Genomic DNA, 19,539 nt, shown 5'->3' with positions numbered 1-19,539 from the left:
ATTTTTTCATCCAATTCTTTTTGTGGAAACATTGGACCCAGAGGCCCTGGTTAATGACTCTGGTAATGGACCTGCTCTCTTTACACAAGACTGGGAAATGAGCGATTGAGTTATTGTCTTTCCCTCCTCTCTACTGAGACTTCACATAAACAAAAGCATGAGGCATAATTTGATCATTAATAAGCTTTGGGAAAAATCAACACCTGCTTTATCAGTTATAAAGCATGCTGATGCACACTGCTTCTCTCTCTCTCTCTCTCTCTCTCTCTCTCAGCAGATCAATGGTAGCTTCACCCTCACCCTGATTGATTCATAATTGATGAGAGCCTTTATCACTGTATGGGAGGCGGGGGGTTGATCGAGGAGAGCGGCTCTCACTAACAGCTCTGTAATCCTCACAAATGTGGTGGGAGCCGGTCAGCTGTGGAGGAAGTTTGGCTTGTGATGTGTCCAGTACGTAAAAGCGAGATTTCCATGCGTCATTAGTCACCGGTTGTTTTGCGTGTACGTAATTCGCACAGGCCAGGAATCAATTAGAAAGGACACTGCTTCTCTTAATTAAACCAATACATTGTGTGCAGCGATCAATGGAGCCACTCTCTGGATGCAGTTGTTTCATATACAGTATGTCTGGTTTCTGTTGGATTATTACTCACTGTATTTCATTATTTTTGTTTCAATTTCTTTTTGTGGGGAAACAATTATTTGTGGGTGTTGTCTAGCAGGGTGCAAAAAAAAGAACCCTATGTTAAAGGGATAGTTCACCCAAAAATGAAAATTCTGTCATTAATTACTCACCCTCATGTCGTTTCAAACCCGTAAGACCTTCGTTCATCTTCGGAACACAAATTAAGATATTTTTGATGGAATCTGAGAGCTGTCTGACCCTGCATAGACATAAACACGTAAACAACGTATGCTGTTCTGTGTCAGCTGCGTCACGCCGGATCTGTTTCCTATGTTGTTGTGATTTGATCTGAACGAAAACAGCGTATCCGTGTGACGCAGCTGACACAGAACAGCATACGTTGTTTACGTCCAGCTGATACTCTCCAAAATGGCACCAGGGTGATGCGGAGGAGACGAATTGTTGAATAAAGTCGTTATTTTTTTCTTTTGCACACAAAAAGTATTCTCGTAGCTTCGTATAATTGCGGATGAACCCCTGATGTCACATGGATTATTTTACAGATTTCCTTGCTACGTCTCTGGACTTGGGAACATTTCAGTTGTATTGCTGTCTATGCAGGGTCAGACAGCTCTCAGATTCCATCAAAAATATCTTAATTTGTGTTCCGAAGATGAACGAAGGTCTTACGGGTTTGATACCACATGAGAGTGAATAATTAATGACAGAATTTTCATTGTTGGGTGAACTAACCCTTTAATTACTGTAAATAAACAATAGCATTTTTAGCTAAATATATAAAATGCAATTAATAATACAATAGGTTTTATTAAAATATATAAAAATGACTAATTCCACTAATTTCCAACATTTCTTATTTTAATTTTGCTTCTTTAATTTCTAATTTTAATGTAGCAGAATAACAAAGTAAAATGGAAATAATTTTTTTAAATTTATAGAAAAACAAGAAAACTACTAAAAAAATGACAAGAACACACATCAAAATTACTCAAACTTTAACTAAAATTAAAATGAAAACAAAAATACAACTATAAAAATTCAAAATATTAATAAAAAATTCAATAATATCTCCATGATATTAAATAACACTCATACGCGCGCGCGTGTGTGTGTGTGTGTGTGTGTGTGTGTGTGTGTGTGTACTCATAAACTATATATATTATATTAAATAAATCATAACCTGCAATTCTTGCCATTTTTTCAGTGTGTATATAGGTTTTTTTTTCTTTACTGCTAACAAGCTTAGGTTGGCTTAAGAGTGGTCATCCTATTGTAGTGAATTATTCAAACTTTATTTTAGCTAGGAAGTGAAGGGAAATTTTAATATTTCTACCGCTCATAATGAAATCAGCAAATATACACACTCACCTTGAGAAAGCAGCATGGGTTTAGTACCTTGAGACAGACATCGTTTTAAGGCAGAGGAGGGTAAAGAGTTACGCATTACATTAGTGTTGAAAAGCAAGACTTTCTGTGAGAGACCCAGCAAGTGACACAAATATCAAAGCAAATGCTGGGCTGAATACAGGAAGGCTGCCATGATGTGCATTTGATCTCAGATAACAGAAACACGGTTTTAAAGAGGCCTTGGAGTGTCTCTGCGCAAGAGAGAGAGAGAAAGGAGAACTAGAGAAAGAAAGAAACAAAGACAAAGACACAGAGAGAAAATGCCAGAATGCGGAACCCCACTGGGAGGACAGTCAGAGGCCATTCTCATCTCTGTTCTGTGAAAGCACACCAGTGTTCACACACCTCTGTCACATCCTCTCTTTATTACAGCACAGGATAGAAGGGAAACTAAACTGATGTACAGAGGGACATAATTCCAATGTTTTGTGATTGTGATTTTACCAATGTTCTGAAGTTATGTTGTAGCTGAGTGTTTTCTCTTCTTTGGAATGTTGAATCATGAACTTTAATTGAGTGCTTGTACTTTAATACTCAGAATTAGCAGTAGTGACAGTCTATTAGACAGTTTTTTTTTCAGGTCAATCAACAATTCTTTCCTATGGACAATTAAGAGTTAGTGTGTAGTTTGAGTAAAGTTAATTAAGCAAATAAAATATATAGAGTAATTAGCTAGGTAATTTGTATGATATATTATGTCATAGTACGTCTTGAATATAAAGTACTACTATCCAAAAGGTGACGGAAGTAAGGCTGGATTTATTTGATGAAAAATCCAGTAATGTTAGGATACTATTGCAATTTTTTTTTTTAACTGTTCTCTATTTCAATATATTTTAAAGTGTAATTTATTCCTGTGATGCCAGCAGCCATTACATTCCAGTCTTAAAGTGGTCATATGATGCTGCTAAAAAGAACATTATTTTGTGTATTTGGTGTAATGAAATGTGTTTATGCGGTTTAAGGTTAAAAAAACACATTATTTTCCACATACTGTACATTATTGTTTCTTCTCTATGCCCCGCCTTTCTGAAACGCGTTGATTTTTACAAAGCTCATCGTTCTAAAAAAGCAAGGTGTGCTGTGATTGGCCAGCTATCCAGTGCGTTGTGATTGGCCGAATACCTCAAGCGTGTGACGGAAATGTTACGCCCCTTACCATATTGTGATGATGCCCTGTCAGGCCGGAGCGATGATTCAAAAACATGAAAACCCATTATAAACGAGGCATTCGTTGCATCCAGTGGGGACATAATTATGGATTATAATGACTTATACTGTCTTTTTACACGTTGCGTTGCATCGCGCCGCGTAAACATAAAACCATGTTTGCATTTGTGATCGGAGAAATGACAAACAACAAGTGCTACTCTACACTGCCCAAAAAACTCGCTTTAACTATATAAAATATTGGGCGGCGTTATGCAAATCTTCCCACATAGTGATGTAGATATGTGGGGGCGTGTTAGAACGAACCGTTTTAGGTAGGCGTGGCTGACTCTTAACTTTTATAAAGAATATCTCTTTGGATTTGAGACTTTTCATTATTTTAATGCATATTTTCTGAATGAAAGAACGAATCTATAAATCAATCAATCTAAATAGCATGCTTTTTTTAAAGTCAATTATTGCACATGTCCTAGCAGAGGAACCACAGGTGTTGTTCATGACATGCTTTTTTCACACATTTTGTCAGACTGGGACATGTCCAAGCTAGATTCAAACCTGGGTTCCCTACAAGCTGAGCAGCTCTTCAAATTGAAGGAGCAAAGGATCACCCTCTGTGCCATCGCTCTGACACACATACGGCCTTTTCTATACAGTATGTTTAACAGCATTATACTTAAAAGTCATGCATGAACAGGATCTCATGTCAAAATGCAAACAAATCGTCTCCAGCTACTTGCTGGCTTAAGAAGTTACATACTGATATTAAATGTGAATGAAGCTGTCAGATTAATAGTTTGAGCATGTACAAGCTCAGATTTTATATGTCTGCTGTCACTCATCAGACACAAAATTCTAATGGAGTTGATGCTATTACTAAACAGATAGTTCACCCAAAAATTAAAATTCTGTCATCATTTACTCACCCTCAAGTTGTTTCAAACCTTTATAAGTTTATTTCAGATGTTGAACACAAATGAAGATATTTTGAAGAATTCTGGTGACCAAACATTTGATGGTAACCATTGACTTCCATATGGAAAAACATATATACTAGTATAGAAGTCAATGGCTACCGTCAACTGTTTGGTAACCAACATTCTTCAAAATATCTTCATTTGTGTTCAACAGCTGAAATACATTTATAAAGGTTTGGAATAACTCGAGGGTGAGTGAATGACGGTAACATTTTGGTCCAAATATTTGAATGGTAGATTTTTTTTCAGTAGCAAAACACTGAGAGTTATTTTAAGAAGCTTAATCAGATTCATTCAGTCATGCAGTGTTTTTTTTCCCCAGTTGCACTGATATTTATATTTTGATAAGTCTAGCCCTTGACATTGGGCCAGACATTGCTTCACTGAGCTGATTTACCTGTTTAACTACATTTACATGACCACAGCAATGTTTGGAAGTGACATACAGTAGTTCTGCTTACACATGCACATGGCAAGTGTTTGGAAATGTCATTAAATTAAACGGCAGATTTGTTGTAATTTGTTTACCCGATCTAGTTAGGAGAGTCACTTGAGTTCAATTACAGTCTCCTTGGCTTCAACTTGCCTGTTTTAATTTCTATGGCATATCTTAATTTTTCCCTCTTCACACTCTCCACTGTGTATGTACAGTGTCTTTGTATCACTCAAAGTGTGTTTATACTGTATGTGGTTTTGTCTGTTTGCATGACCTGTGAAACCTGTTAGAGAGTGTTGCTACAGTCAGTTCCTCTGTTTTCTTAAGAAGCAATTACAGGGGCCGTCTAGGGAGAGAGAATGGGCATCATGTTTTGACATCCTCCTTAGAGATCATCACGGATGAAATGCTCACAGTATTTAGTCATCACATTCATGCTGACTCTCTTTTCCAGCTCTGACTTGCCAGATTGTTATCAAGAAAAATACAAATGGTTATCAGAGAAAGTACCGCACAGTCTGTTGTTAAGAGGATAAGCATCAGTATGTTCCACAGAATCAATCAAAAGCCCAGGTATGCTGAATGTGTCCACACTTCTCGCAGGGATCTACTGTATATGCTCCGCCAAAGCTTTATTGATCTGTGCAGATATCTTTAAAGAAAAGCTGAATTGACATAACACAGTCTGTCGGGATGTTAGTTTCGCTTGAAGGTGCGGAGAGGCAAAAAAATCTATAGAACTAATTTCTGAATTTCTTCAAAAATGTTGAGCTAAGCCTTTGACTGATCCCGACTATGTGACTTTCCTGAGAGAGAAAAAAATTAGCCAAAAAAGCAAAGCCGTTTGAGAGTGAAGGTATATAAAAAAAGAAAGAAATAAAGAACAAAATAACTGTATTTACATTTTATTTGGCATTTACAGTACTTTGACATTTATATTTGCCTTTTCACATTTCATTTTCAGTGAATGACTTATCTAATTCAGCGTGATGCATTCAATAAAACTCAACTCAGTTTCAAAATCCTTCCAGTAATCCCCACTGCCTTTCTTTAAATAGAGACAACCTCACATTCAGTTTATATTTCTTCATTGATAATGATATAGCTTAGAAACCCACTACTCCTATCTCCTAACCCTGCTGACACTCTCCATTTCCAATTCACCCATAAAGTCCAACAGAGTTTGACCTTTTGTAGTATAATCAAGCACATCTAAATCCTCAGTTAGAGAGCATAGTGATTACATGATTGGATGGATTACTTTGCTTGATGGATGAATGGATAGATAAATAGACAGAAAAAATATAAAAGAATGGACGGATGATGGATGGATGGATGAAAAAAGATAAAAGGATGGATGATGGAAAGAAACAAGATAAAAGGATGGATGATGGAAAGAAAAAGATAAAAGGATGGATGGATGGAAAGAAAGAAAAAAAGGATGGATGGATGGAAAGAAAAAGATAAAAGGATGGATGGATGGAAAGAAAGAAAAAAAGGATGGATGGATGGAAAGAAAAAGATAAAAGGATGGATGGATGGAAAGAAAGAAAGAAAAAAAAGGATGGATGGATGGAAAGAAAGAAAAAAAAGGATGGATGGATGTATGATAAAGGTAGAATAGATAGATAGATAGATAGATAGATAGATACTTTTAGATGTCAGAAATATTGCTTTGAGTGTGTTGAGACAAGACAAGCCCATGGTGATAAAGTGCTGATAGCACTGTACATTATTGCAAGAGTGGAGTGTAAAATAAATCATTTATAAGTCTGGATGACTTGGATGATCTTGAGACTGTGTGCTTGTGTGTGTGTGTGTGTGTGTGTGTGTGTGTTCTCTAGAGGACAGGTGCTCTCTTGCTGCCTTAAGGCAACCTCATGGTGCCTAAGAGCCTATAACTGCAGACAGACGCTGAATTATTATATGGAAAATTGAGCTAAGACCCAGACTGCAGAGGTGAAAAAAAACACACTTTGACCTGTTGCGGTACAGTTTATATTTCCGGGGCTGCATGACATCATGTGCACTTAAATGAAGGTTTACAAGAAGTGCTTGAGAATGAACAGTCAGCAGCACTAGTGGTGATGGCGGTAAATGGCAATGAAATATACTGACAAGTGTCTGCTTTGTAACTATAAGCGTATTCTTATTATTCTATGACAACATCTGTGCTATTTACATACATTTTCTATTTGTATTTACATTTCTATGATATGCATGATTCAAAAATAGATGTATGAACCCAGCAGGCTTAATGAGCCACCTGTCATTTAAATGTTATGAATTCATGAAGTTTTATATAGTTTGTATCAATTCATTGCTTTTTATTGCATGCAATGCCTGCAATTTGCCCCTGTATAATTATGTATCTGCACTTTCTTTCTTTCATATACAACACTTGAGCAGAAAGTAATGGATTCCCCTGAATAATTCAGTGATGTGTGATTGTGGGCTACTTTAGTGAGTTCAAAGACCACTGTTATCTCCTGCTGTTATAGTAATGCCTTCCCTAGGGTCTGTGGGTGGTGAGTATGGCTTGAAGTGTCTCATGAGTTTCCTCCCCTGAGCTTTGTGTCCACAGATCTAAACTGGGCATGTCAATGTGATGAATGAGTTGTGTACAGACTCACAGTTAATCAGAACTTACTGGTTTTAAAATAGTTCAATGACATGAGTGCACCAAAACACCTCAGTTGTGCAAACACTAAAGCAAACATGATATTGAGCGTGAATCATGCTGGTAAGTAGGTAAGCAGGTAGGTAGATAGATGAGATAGATAACATTTTGTTGCTTTGCAGCCTGAAATGAAGACACAGTTTTTGTTTTATCCAGCTGTATTTACTCAGTGCAACTTATAACATCCAAGTGAAAGATACAATGTATGGATGGTGAGCTGTATTGGATTTTCGCCAGACATACCGTTTGGTGTTGAGGCCAAATAATTCAAATTTTTAGTCAAAATTTAGTCTCATCTGCCTCAGAATCTTCAAGGTGCGTTTTGGCATAGCTCAGTCGTGACTGCATTAGGCTTTTCTTGAGGAGTGGCTTTTTTCTTGCAAACCTCCCATACATATGGAGCAAGATTAGTCTCAATAATAACTCACCCAAAAGACACGATGCACACATGCGTAGCCCAATTCACATGCATGAAACCTAATTCACGTGCACAAAATAAGAATATATGAAGAGTTAATTTGCAAAAACCGATAAACGCCACTTTAAAAAAAAAAGAGCTGATTGCCGTGCATTATTCTCCACATATAGCGCGATCTGAACCCTAAACACATTTTGTCAAAAAAGTCGGTTTTGTCCATTTTCAAGGCATTGTGAATTTTACTGCAGAAGCCGACAAGCGCCCTTGTTGTTTTTGAACAGAAGCCGATAAGTCCATTTTAGCGAATCAGCGCGCTGTATTCAGGTCAGGTGACAAGGCTACTTTCACTTTGAAAAGACGTGCTAGCTGAGAGGAGTTTCGTCAAAGCTGACTAAAAGTGATCGAGGATGGATAATTTTGACGAACTTGATGAACCTGTGATATCTTCTTCAGGGCGAAAAAGGAAAATAAAAGCTGAAACGTTTTCACCGAACCTTGCAAAAGCAGTGCTTTACAATGGTGAAGGAAAAACTCTGTGTATTGCGTGTAATCACATCCATACAGTTTATGATCACAACAACAACAACGTTTGTCAGGCATCTACATTGTCATCTGAGGAGATTACAAAGATTAAACGAGTGTTTTTTTAAACTCTAAAACATGAAATGTGGAGTTATCTGCTTTTGCCAAAAAACAAACTTTTAATATGTAAAAAAAACATACTTTCAATGAACTTTAATTTTGTAAATTACCTGTATTTGTTTAAGTTATTATTACTTAATCAAAACAACCCAACTGCAGTTTGATTGATATTACTTGGAATGTGCAATAAAAAAACGTGATTTCTGAATAAAAATTAAAATGGAGTTATCGGTTTTTGCAGATGAACTCTTCATATATTTATAAAATAAGTTTCACAAACGCAAAACACAATTCACAGATATTGTGTACAAAAATATGGGTTTGAATTGGGCTATGCGTTTGAGCATCGTGTCTTTTGCATGAATTATTATTGAAACTAATCTCGCACCATACATACAAGTCACATTAGTGGAGAATTTGTGATATTGTTGTCACATGCACACAATGACCACTCTTTGTCATAAATTCCTGCAACTGCTTCTGAGTTGCTGTCGGCCTCTTTTTGTGCCACTGAGAAGGTGATTAACTACACCTGATTGAGTTTACAAGTCATTTTTAAAAGGGGGTGATCCTTTTTTCTTTTTTTTCTAACATGTTGGTGTTATATCTTTCACTTGGATGTTATAAGTTGCACTGAGTAAATACAGCTAGATAAAACAAAAACTGTCTGTCTTCATTTCAGGCTGCAAAGCAACACAATGTGATTATTTTAAAGGAGTGATTCTTTTCTATACCCACGATAGATAGATAGATAGATAGATAGATCTCAGAATTGCGGATAGAAAGAACAAAGGATGGATGGATGGATGTATAAATAGGTAGATAGAATAGTATGTAGAAAGAATGATGGATGGATGGAGGGACAAACAGATAGAATGATAGATAGAAAGAACGATGGATGGATGGATGGGCAGATGACAGATAGGTACTGTAGGTAGACAGAATGGTAAACAGAAAGAACCATGGCTGGACGGATAGAATGAAAAGGAGAGATAGATAGATAGATAGATAGATAGATAGCTAGATAGCTAGATAGATAGATAGATAGATACTGTACTCTTGAATACTCTGAGCCTCTAATGCTAGTTGCCTTTAATGCAACTAGCTTAAAGGTCATTAGAATGTAACAGTGGACAGACCATTTGAGGCAGATGATGCACAAGTTCTCTCTGTATTACTGTGTAATGAAGAAGAGGGTTTTAGGCTGCTGTAAGATCAGTGTGGGCTTTTGATGCGCATTTGGCCGCTGACATCTCGCTAACTGCGCCGTCACAGACGAGAAACACCCTGCAAATGACATGCCACGAAAAAAATAAGTTCCTCGGAGTAATATAATAAACCAGCTCACTTCCTCTGGCAATCGCAGAAGTGGCGGAAGTACGTCAGTTTGCTAGACTCCGAGCATTTACACTTCGCAGTGCGATTTGTGACGAGCAAGAACAGAGAGAAGAGGAGATGTGAATCATCCGCTGTCTCTTTAAAGCCACACAGCGAAGCTTCGCGTATTCCGACAAACACGCCGACGTCTTTCCCTTCAGCCGCAGCGAGCGGGCAGCGTTCAGGAATGGACGCGTTCAACTTACTCTCTGCTGGATAAAGAACTCTTTTCCTGGTTGGATATGATTTGTTTGTGGTGGATTGTGTACTGAAGAATGATCTTTGGGGGATAGGCTATAACAGCGTTTTCAGCTTGACGCGGACCGTGTTGTCTCGGATGGTTTCGTGGCGTCTCTTCACGCTGAAACTTACCGATACAATAAGTATTTGTAAATTGTTTGACAAACACGCGGATGCTTATTTTCTTGCTGCTGGCACAGTGGGTCATGAAACGGGTGGAAATGAAAGCAGGGCCAGCAACATGAATCCAGCGCGCGGTCTGCATTTTGTACACACGCTGATGTTGTTGTTGTTGTGTTCCGTTGCAACAAAGTTGCCGTGTGCTTGGAATTCACGCTACTGTAATTAAACAGCCATTTTGCACCTGTTTAAATGAAGCAAGGCGTTTCGATCCTGTGACGCTGTGGTTTGGATTATACACACGCCTCAACCTGCATGGATCACATTTGTTTGTTTATCACATTACGGAGCTTAACATCAAGGTCATACTGTAAATTGTTTACAGGCTTCAGTAGCTATGGGTGTGTTTTATTGATCGTGTGGAATCGATCGGTTTTGAGGTGATCGAGTGTCATTTTTTTCTCTTTTGGTTTTTGCGGGGGGAGGACATCGCAACGATTTTAAAATGGAAGGGAAAGTAAAGCAGAGTCGCAGATCCCGTTCGCAGCGCGAGAGGGGACGGAAACGGGAGGCGCGCGCCGGGGAAGCCCGCGATCGGAGCCCCTCGTCTGGTTCCGAACGGGAGCGAAGTCCCGGTAAAAACGCTCCGCCACGCTCGACACCCTCGAGCAGAATCCCGCGACCACCCCGGAGGAAGAGACGCGAGTCTAGTTCTCAGGAGGAGGATATTATTGATGGATTTGCTATAGCCAGTTTCGTCAGTTTGGACCGTCTCGAGGTAAGAAGCGGTTTAAATATTCTGAACACGCCCGACCGTCAATGGCCGCAGCGACGGTTCAAGTTTGTTTTGTTGTTTATACGATTGTGATGACATAACCGCTTCTGATGGCGTTAAACAGGTGTTTGCTGTTATCACAGCGTCGCATTCCAGAAGTTCCGTTCCAAGTTAGCGTTTTTGATGATAGAATACAGTGATAGTAGCCGTCGTGACGTAATAGAGGTCACGGCTGTTGCTGTTTTCGCGCTGTCACTCATGCAGAAGTGTGTCAGCTTTGTTTGACAGCCTGGTCACTTCGAGGAATACAGTGAATCATTCTGAAGGGTCTGTTTGAAGTGTGCATAACAAGAAATTCAGTATCGACTTCAGTTTGTCTTGTTAAAGTGCTTAAATGATTCATGACATAGCGGGAAGTTGTGGTTTTTATGGTTTTGGGGGATTTTTTTAAATGTAGAGGAGCTGTAAATGTCACATATCTGTTGACATGCAAAACGAAGATAGCACCTACAATGACTGTGCTATGGCTATGACAAATACTGTCGTCCAAGATGATTAAAAAAAGATGCATTTAGTAAAAGTCTAGTTTAAAACCGTTGTGTTGAGTTTTTGGAAATATTCAAATACTGTAGTACTTGTACCTTGAGTACATCGAGTTGTAAATATCAAGGCATTTTTTGGGGTTACTCATTTTTGACCTGTGCAAATCAATTTTTCTTTTCATAAAAGGTCAAATATGTGATATATAATTTCTTTAACCTAATGAACTTGACACAGTTATGAGGAACTACATTATTTCTGTTCCATGTTTTTTTTTTTCTTTACCAAAATGGTTTCCTACTTGTTGGGTGCCACACTGACTTTGATTTGGCTATTTAATATGTTCTTCAAGTAATATTTAAAAGCAAACTAGCTGCAGTGATTATTCTGATTATGCCAACCTACTTAGGCCAATAGTCTTTTACGTTACACTGCCTAGATATTTTTGAATTTAAGCCATACAAAAACTTTTTTAAATTCAGAAATTGTAAAGTTGTAAGTTCATCATTGATGAATTATAGCCATTTTGTATTCGTTCAGTTTTAATGCTTTTTTTGAATGGCCTAACATTATTGACCCATATGTAAATTAAAAACCGAAATCACCTACATTGTTCCAATTGCTTCCTTAAGTCAAGGTAAAGTACTGTAAACCTTCATAGAGTGAATGTGGGCTGTGTTTGTTTTGTGTGTGTGCATGTGTGTTCCAGACAGGATCATTGATTCATCAAGTGGTATGTTTAAACTTGTTTTACCAATAGAGAAGCTAATAAGGGCAAGTGAACGACGGCTTTACATAGGTGTTGTGCAAACAGCCTTGACCGAGAGTTGTATAGTCAGCTGAAGTGGTGGGTTATTGGCTAGCGAGTGTGAGTCTGTGTGTGTACATTCATGACAAATGACAGTGGCCTAACATGACCAGTGAACTGTAAAACAGGGCTCAGTCACAAAAACAAACAGAGATATACTTCTACATTCACTATGAAAACAGTTGGCATAGTACCTCTTGAGAGCAAATGATTTACGTGTTACTTTTATATAAAAAGGCCAGTCTGTGTTCATTTAAACTGCTAATTGAGTAGTAATTTCTCTGCTTTGCAGACGTGTTCAGGCATTTGACCCTGATAAGTAGGCATTCGATTACTAATGGCATGCTTACATTTTCATCAACACGTGCATTTTTGATAACAAACAGTCAAGATCTGAGCCCTAGAGACTATAGTCCTGCTCATATAAATTGTTCATAGCACATCACTTAATATAAGTAGAAGGTGTTCTAGTTGGCATGATTCTTTTGAGAATCCACCCACAGGTGCAGCGTATTTCAGGCCACTGCAGATAAATGCATCTTTTTTTAACTTCTCCTCGTGTTTTGCATGTCTGATGAACAGTTAAGTAAGTAGAGCTCTTCATCTGGCAATGGAAAAGAAATCCATCAGATGCATTTGTTTGCTACTTAATGGTTTGCTTCTGAATCAGCTTACCTGTGTATATGAGTTTTCCAGGGTGATTTAAATGTCAGCTGTGGGATATGATGCGGTGTCGGTAGAAGCTTTGAGATGCATTTTAGCAAAATTACATAAATGCCTCCCAGCTCTTTAAGTCCTTCTGTGTAATGAAGTACTTAATTGATAAGAATGCTGCAGTTATTCTCCCCTCATGAGAACGAGGAGGCTTGTGTGGTTGTGCTGGATACAGGATGTAAATCCTCTTTGCTGAGCCGGTTGATCTGTATGGTTATATATTTCTCTGGGTTTAATGTTACAAATTGGAATTTTAATTGCATAGCTTTACGTAATGTGATTGTGAAGTGTTTTGTTTGCTTTTCCGTGTTATAGTGATGATGTGATCTCTGCTTGTTCTCATTGTGACTATATTTGACTTCACTATAGACACAAAAAAACATTTTATTTAACGATTAATAGATAAAACGAAGGTGAGGCTGACGATGTCATAGTGGAAACTCAGGAATTTTTGGGAAGTGCCTTTAATAAATCATTATACTGGAATGTGGTGTCTCCAGTTTGATTTAGTTCTTTAAAGTCATTATGGCATGGATTTTTTATTTTATTTTAATATGTTCCTTGAGGTTTTCAAGTTTTTTTTTTGTTTTTTTTTGCACAAAAACAAATATATATGTGGAGAAAAGATTATATTAAACCCTCATATTGACCCTCTGTCTGAAATGATCAATTTTAAAGGGGTCATATGACGTTACTTAAAATAACATTATTTTGTGTATTTGGTGTAATGCAATGTGTTTATGCGGTTTAAGGTTAAAAAACACATTATTTTCCACATACTGTACATTATTGTTTCTCCTCTATGCCCCGCCTTTCTGAAATGCGTCGATTTTTACAAAGCTCATCGTTCTGAAAAGCGAGGTGTGCTCTGATTGGCCAGCTATCCAGTGCATTGTGATTGGCCATTCTGAAACGCGTTGATTTTTACAAAGCTCATCGGTCTGAAAAGCGAGGTGTGCTGTGATTGGCCAGCTATCCAGTGCGTTGTGATTGGCCGAATACCTCAAGCGTGTGACGGAAATGTTACGCCCCTTACCATACTGTGATGCCCTGTCCGGCCGGAGCGACGATTCAAAAACATTAAAACCCATTATAAACGAGGCATTTGTTGCATCCAGTGGGGACATAATTACGGATTATAATGACTTATACTGTCTTTTTACGCGTTGCGTATCGCGCCGTGTAAACATAAAACCATGTCTGCATTTGTGATCGGAGAAATGACAAACAAGCGCTACTCTACACTGCTCAAAACTCGTGGGGGGGGATTAGTTACTATAATTTGAATTTTACATATATTCAGATTGGGAAAAATGTTTCTTTCTCTCTCCTTTTTCTTTACATATATTTTCTTTTTATTATCTTCAATAATAGCAATGTGTACATACATACTGGATCTGCATAATATAATGTTATTATTATTATTATTAATTACCATTACTACTACTGTTATTATTATTTGTTTATACAAACTTTTTCTTCTCGCATTGTATGTTTGTCCATATGTTTGTCTCTGGTTTTGGTGTAACTCATTTGTTTTTCTACTGTCTTCTGTTATGTTTACTTTCAAAAAAAAAAAAAAAAAAGGAGGCACCTCTTTTAAGGTCGCTAAACGGCCACTGATTGCTAACGTCATTGCATTTGAAGACAAGTATCAGCGATCCCTTGCTATTGCATGTGAGTAAGTGTTTTGAAAGCATTATCCATATAAAGCTGTCAATTATAGACAAAGCATTATAAAATAATATACTTATGATTTGCAACATCAGCCATTAAGCAAAGAAACATCAGTTTTTTTACCGTACATTACTGCCATATGGACATCAACTTGAGATAGTCACCACTGATGAGCTATTACTAAATATAATGTAGAAACTTTAATTTTCTGTAAAGCTGCTTTGCAACGATATCTTTGTGTGTGTGATGTCACAGATCCCAGCAATATGAGCCATTTTTGGAGCTTGGTTATTTATTTATTTATTTCATAATGAGGAATATGTTTTAAAGGAGTAGTTCACTTTCAGAATGAAAATTCTGTCATCATTTACTCACTCCCCACTTGTTCCAAACCTGTATGAGTTTCTTTCTTCTGTTGAACTCAAAAGAACATATTTTGAAAAATGTTGGGATCTGAACAGTTGATGAGCCCCATTGACTTCCATAGTATTTTTTTTTCCTACTATGGAAGTCAATGGTACTCATCAACTGTTCGGATCCCAACATTTTTCAAAATATGTTCTTTTGTGTTCAACAGAAGAAAGAAACTCATACAGGTTTGGAACAAGTGGGGAGTGAGTAAATGATGACAGAATTTTCATTCTGAAAGTGAACTACTCCTTTAAGCTATGAAACCTGCAGGGTGTTTTTAATAGTACAAAGACCTTTTATGAGTCAAGGATATTTTGATGTCTCATTTCATGACCCCTTTAAGATATGAGAATGATGATGGAAAAACTTTTCATATTCCCTAATTATTGTTCAGTTTTAATCACAGAAAATCGCTCTAACAGCTGGTGTCTACACTTGCACATTAACTGCTCTAAAGGTGTCAAAACTATTGATAACTATTCTAAATATATTGCATGTCAGACAGGAGGATGGAGAGATGTGGTGAGGCATTGGACAGAGTTTTTATTAATGTTTTGTTTTTTATTGTCATGTTTGTCTCTTTGAGAGAGTGAGCAAGTGAGTGTAGGAGATGACGAGGTGGACATAAGAGAATGATAATGAAAACTGTGACCTAATATGCTTTTTTTTTTTTTTAAGATTTCATTGAGGTCATGTAGTTTATCATTAGTGTTTGTTTGACTTCGACGCTAGTCAACACAATGTTCTGCGAAAGACTTTAAACAGTAAGCAATTTTCAGGGCCAAGTTTGAAAATTCACCTTATTTTTCATTTGCACTGTTTTCCAGCAATTTTTATTTTTTTTCATGAAGCGCCCGCTGGCAGAGAAAGCTGTTCAGGGAAGACAGAAACGACAGACTAGCGTTAGTACTCCTCTGAAAATTGCAATAAAAATAATGGGGCAGAAATTGAGAGGAGTCATAAGTGGCTCATTAAGTAATAGAGTGTTTTCTTTTTAAACAGGCAGGCCTTCCCTAGTCCATGTTTCTCATTCTGTGAAAACTATTACTGTTAAACCCTTGCACATTGAATTTGAGGATATGTTTTTCCGTTATGATTTATGAGCATATGAGTGATTTTTGACTTGTGTAATTCCCTCTGACACCATACAAGTGTTTGCTGTAAACTTGTTTCCGACGTGTTGGTGCCTGTTTTGACTTTCGTTTTCAATGCTTTTGGTTATCTGAGTTGTGGTTTTCTGTCTGTTTCTGGGTGTTGATGAATCATTTCTCCAAACAAGTTTCAAATCATTATATGTACAGGTTTGTTGACTAGATATATCAAACACGGCCTTAATTTAACCAAAGGAAATTATTTTAGTTGCTTTATTTTATTGGCTTCTTTGTGTTCATGTAAGTGGCCATAAAATATATAGTATGTCAAGCGGTTTAAACTTCTACAAGTACAAAATCAAGTATGATTTCTGTATAAAATTGGCAACTTTTATATCTCGATATGGATAGCACATATATAGGGCTGGGTAATATAGCTGAAAATTTATGTAATTTATTTTTTTTATTGCAAATTTATATTTGTATATGTACTCTAAAATAATAAGGGAGATTTTATTATTTATTGTAATTATTATTATTATTATTATTATTATTATTATTATTATATATATTTTTCCCCCCTTTTTTACAGAAAGAGGAACTATAATGTTATGCATACTAAATTAGTTGTATCCACCAGTATAACACTATAACTAAATCAGTCAACCAATATATTGCCAAGGCCTATATTTGACTTTTTTTCATTATGGGTATCATCAGTGATATATAATTGAACATTATTAATTTATTAAATATCATGTGAAATAGAAGTTTCTTTGTTCAAATTGTTATTTACTACTAATCGGCCATCAAAATATCGATATCAGTCGACCGCTAACAATAAGTAAGGAACAGTAATATTTACCTACTTATAGTTTTACTAAAACTCATCTGTTTAGCTGTGCATTTACTGAATGAGCACTGTGCAATGTCCGAACTGATTGCACTATATTTTATGTATAATCATTTTATATTCTTAAGAGGTTTAAAATGTATTTAAAACAGTTAAATCAATTTTTAAATTTACAGAAAGAGGAACTATAATGTTATGCATACTAAATTAGTTGTATCCACCAGTATAACACTATAACTAAATCAGTCAACCAATATATTGCCAAGGCCTATATTTGACTTTTTTTCATTATGGGTATCATCAGTGATATATAATTGAACATTATTAATTTATTAAATATCATGTGAAATAGAAGTTTCTTTGTTCAAATTGTTATTTACTACTAATCGGCCATCAAAATATCGATATCAGTCGACCGCTAACAATAAGTAAGGAACAGTAATATTTACCTACTTATAGTTTTACTAAAACTCATCTGTTTAGCTGTGCATTTACTGAATGAGCACTGTGCAATGTCCGAACTGATTGCACTATATTTTATGTATAATCATTTTATATTCTTAACTGTTTTAAATACATTTTAAACCTCTTAAATCAATTTTTAAATCATGTTCAAAGTTTTGTTGTGATTATTTTTTTTTTATTTTTTTTTTCATTTCATACACAATGGTAATTCAAAGTGCTTTACATAAAAGAAATGTGCTATATAAATAAACTTGCCTTGCCTTGCCTTAAAACATTTTAACATGAAAAATGCCTTGCAGGGAACTTTTTTTTTTTCAGTGCAAATTAATTGTTGAGTTGTTTTAAATTGATTCAGTGAAGTGGAGGTTAATGGACAAATATATATAATATTTAATATCGCCAACATAATCATCATGATTATATTGGCAATTTTTGATAAATCGCCCAGTCTTACTCGCACACGCACATTATTGCTTCTTAGTTGGCACAGTCGGAATGAGAGCTTGTGTGTGTGCAGTCTCATATGTTGAGCCTCTGTGTGTGTCTTAGAGCATGTTTTCTTTATAAATGACGCTTGCTGTGAAAGCAATTAGCGTAACAATTGTCGACAAGCTCCTGCTCTGAACGTGAGATAGCTGCCTTGGCTCCACGGGGAAAAGCCTTTATGGTCTGATTGATATTAACAATAATTGCTGAGAGTGCTATTCCCACATTGAAATAAGATATGGAGATGGGAGAGGTTCTCAGCGGCCCATCTTCCTCTCTCTCACACTCCTTCACTCTCAATTACCCTGCCCTACGTTTTAGTACATTTATGCTTTGCTGATTGGTGTGAAACAAAAGGCCTTTAAGCCTCTGTAACCTTTTGACTGAGCGTTAGCAGGAAAGGTCATCAAACCAATTGCAAAATGTTATTCTCTGTCCCGTTGGATATGATGACTTATTGAAAAATATGCTCCAAATCTGAGTGGACATACTGGTTATTTTATGTATACAGCTCATTAGCATGGGATGATCCCAGTTTACAAAAATATGTTCTCAGAATATTTTGCTAATGTATTAAAGGGAAAAACGTCCTGGCTCTTCCAAGCTTTATAACGGCAGTGAATGGTGGTCGAGATTTTAAAACCCAAAACAGTGCATCCTTTTCCTTTGCAAAACCTCATTTTGTACTTCTGATTCATGACCGGTGTTGTGTTTTGCTCTCTTCTCTGCACTTCCGCGTTCGTCACTTCTCACCTTAGCTTACGCTACGCCTACATCCTACATCTTATGCTGGAACGCCACTCTCTCTTGAAGGTGCGTACGACAGTTAGCGGAAGCTAGAGATTACGGTAAGTTTTAATTTTGGATATTTTTAAATTCTGGATACATAAAGGCATCGCTTCACTTCAGAAGGCCTTTATTAACCGCCCGGAACCATGTGGAGTACTTTTATGATGGATGGATGCACTTTTTTGGCCTTCAAAATCTTGACCCCCCCATTCATTGCCATTACAAAGCTTGGAAGAGCCAAGACATGTTTTAATGTAACTCCGATTGTATTCTTCTGAAAGTCATATACACCTAGGATAGCTTGAGGGTGAGTAAATCATGGGGTCATTTTCATTTTTGGGTGAACTATCCCTTTAAGTTGATGATAAATTATTTCTGAATGGTCTTTGAAAGTTGAAAACATCCTTTTAAAAAAGTTTTAAAACTTTTTTTTCTTGCTTATGTGCTTTATTTAATACTTTTTTGTCTATTTATTTCATTATTATTATTATTATTTATTTGTTTATTTTTGTTCAGAAACTGTCATATTTTGCACTATTTAATCATTTCTATACACCATTATAACAATAGATAGTGGTCAATTGGTATTTGGCATTGGCTTTCTGTTTTTTGTTTGACCAAAAAGTGTCTGTGTTGATATATAAAGAGTAAAAAGGTTGCCTACAGTCACTAATTTATTAAATATTATGTGAAATAAATTTAAAAAAAATCTCACTGCATGAATCAGTATAAAAAAGGATGTATAAATATTGTTTTTTTTTTTTTCATTCTGATTCCAGAATCGGATACTTAAGGTCAGGAATCGGATACTTGTTGT

At 36.5% G+C, this 19,539-nt stretch overlaps 1 protein-coding gene across 1 annotated transcript in view; it reads left to right on the top strand.

Moving 5' to 3' along the window:
* Window positions 1–9,701: 9,701 nt before the first annotated feature.
* LOC107722251 (fibrosin-1-like protein) overlaps window positions 9,702–19,539 on the top strand; it is a 114,441-nt gene continuing 104,603 nt past the window's right edge. The window contains exon 1 of the mRNA XM_016530530.1: window positions 9,702–10,891. Within this exon, the coding sequence (XP_016386016.1) occupies window positions 10,619–10,891 (273 nt within the window). The 5' untranslated portion in view covers window positions 9,702–10,618. The remainder of the gene's footprint in view (window positions 10,892–19,539) is intronic.

The sequence above is a fragment of the Sinocyclocheilus rhinocerous genome, unplaced genomic scaffold, assembly GCF_001515625.1.
Source record: "Sinocyclocheilus rhinocerous isolate Xijiao unplaced genomic scaffold, SAMN03320098_v1.1 scaffold995, whole genome shotgun sequence".
Taxonomy (NCBI): Eukaryota; Metazoa; Chordata; class Actinopteri; order Cypriniformes; family Cyprinidae; genus Sinocyclocheilus; species Sinocyclocheilus rhinocerous.
The sequence above is the reverse complement of the archived record's forward strand: the minus strand, read 5'-3'. Positions and strand labels throughout refer to the sequence as shown.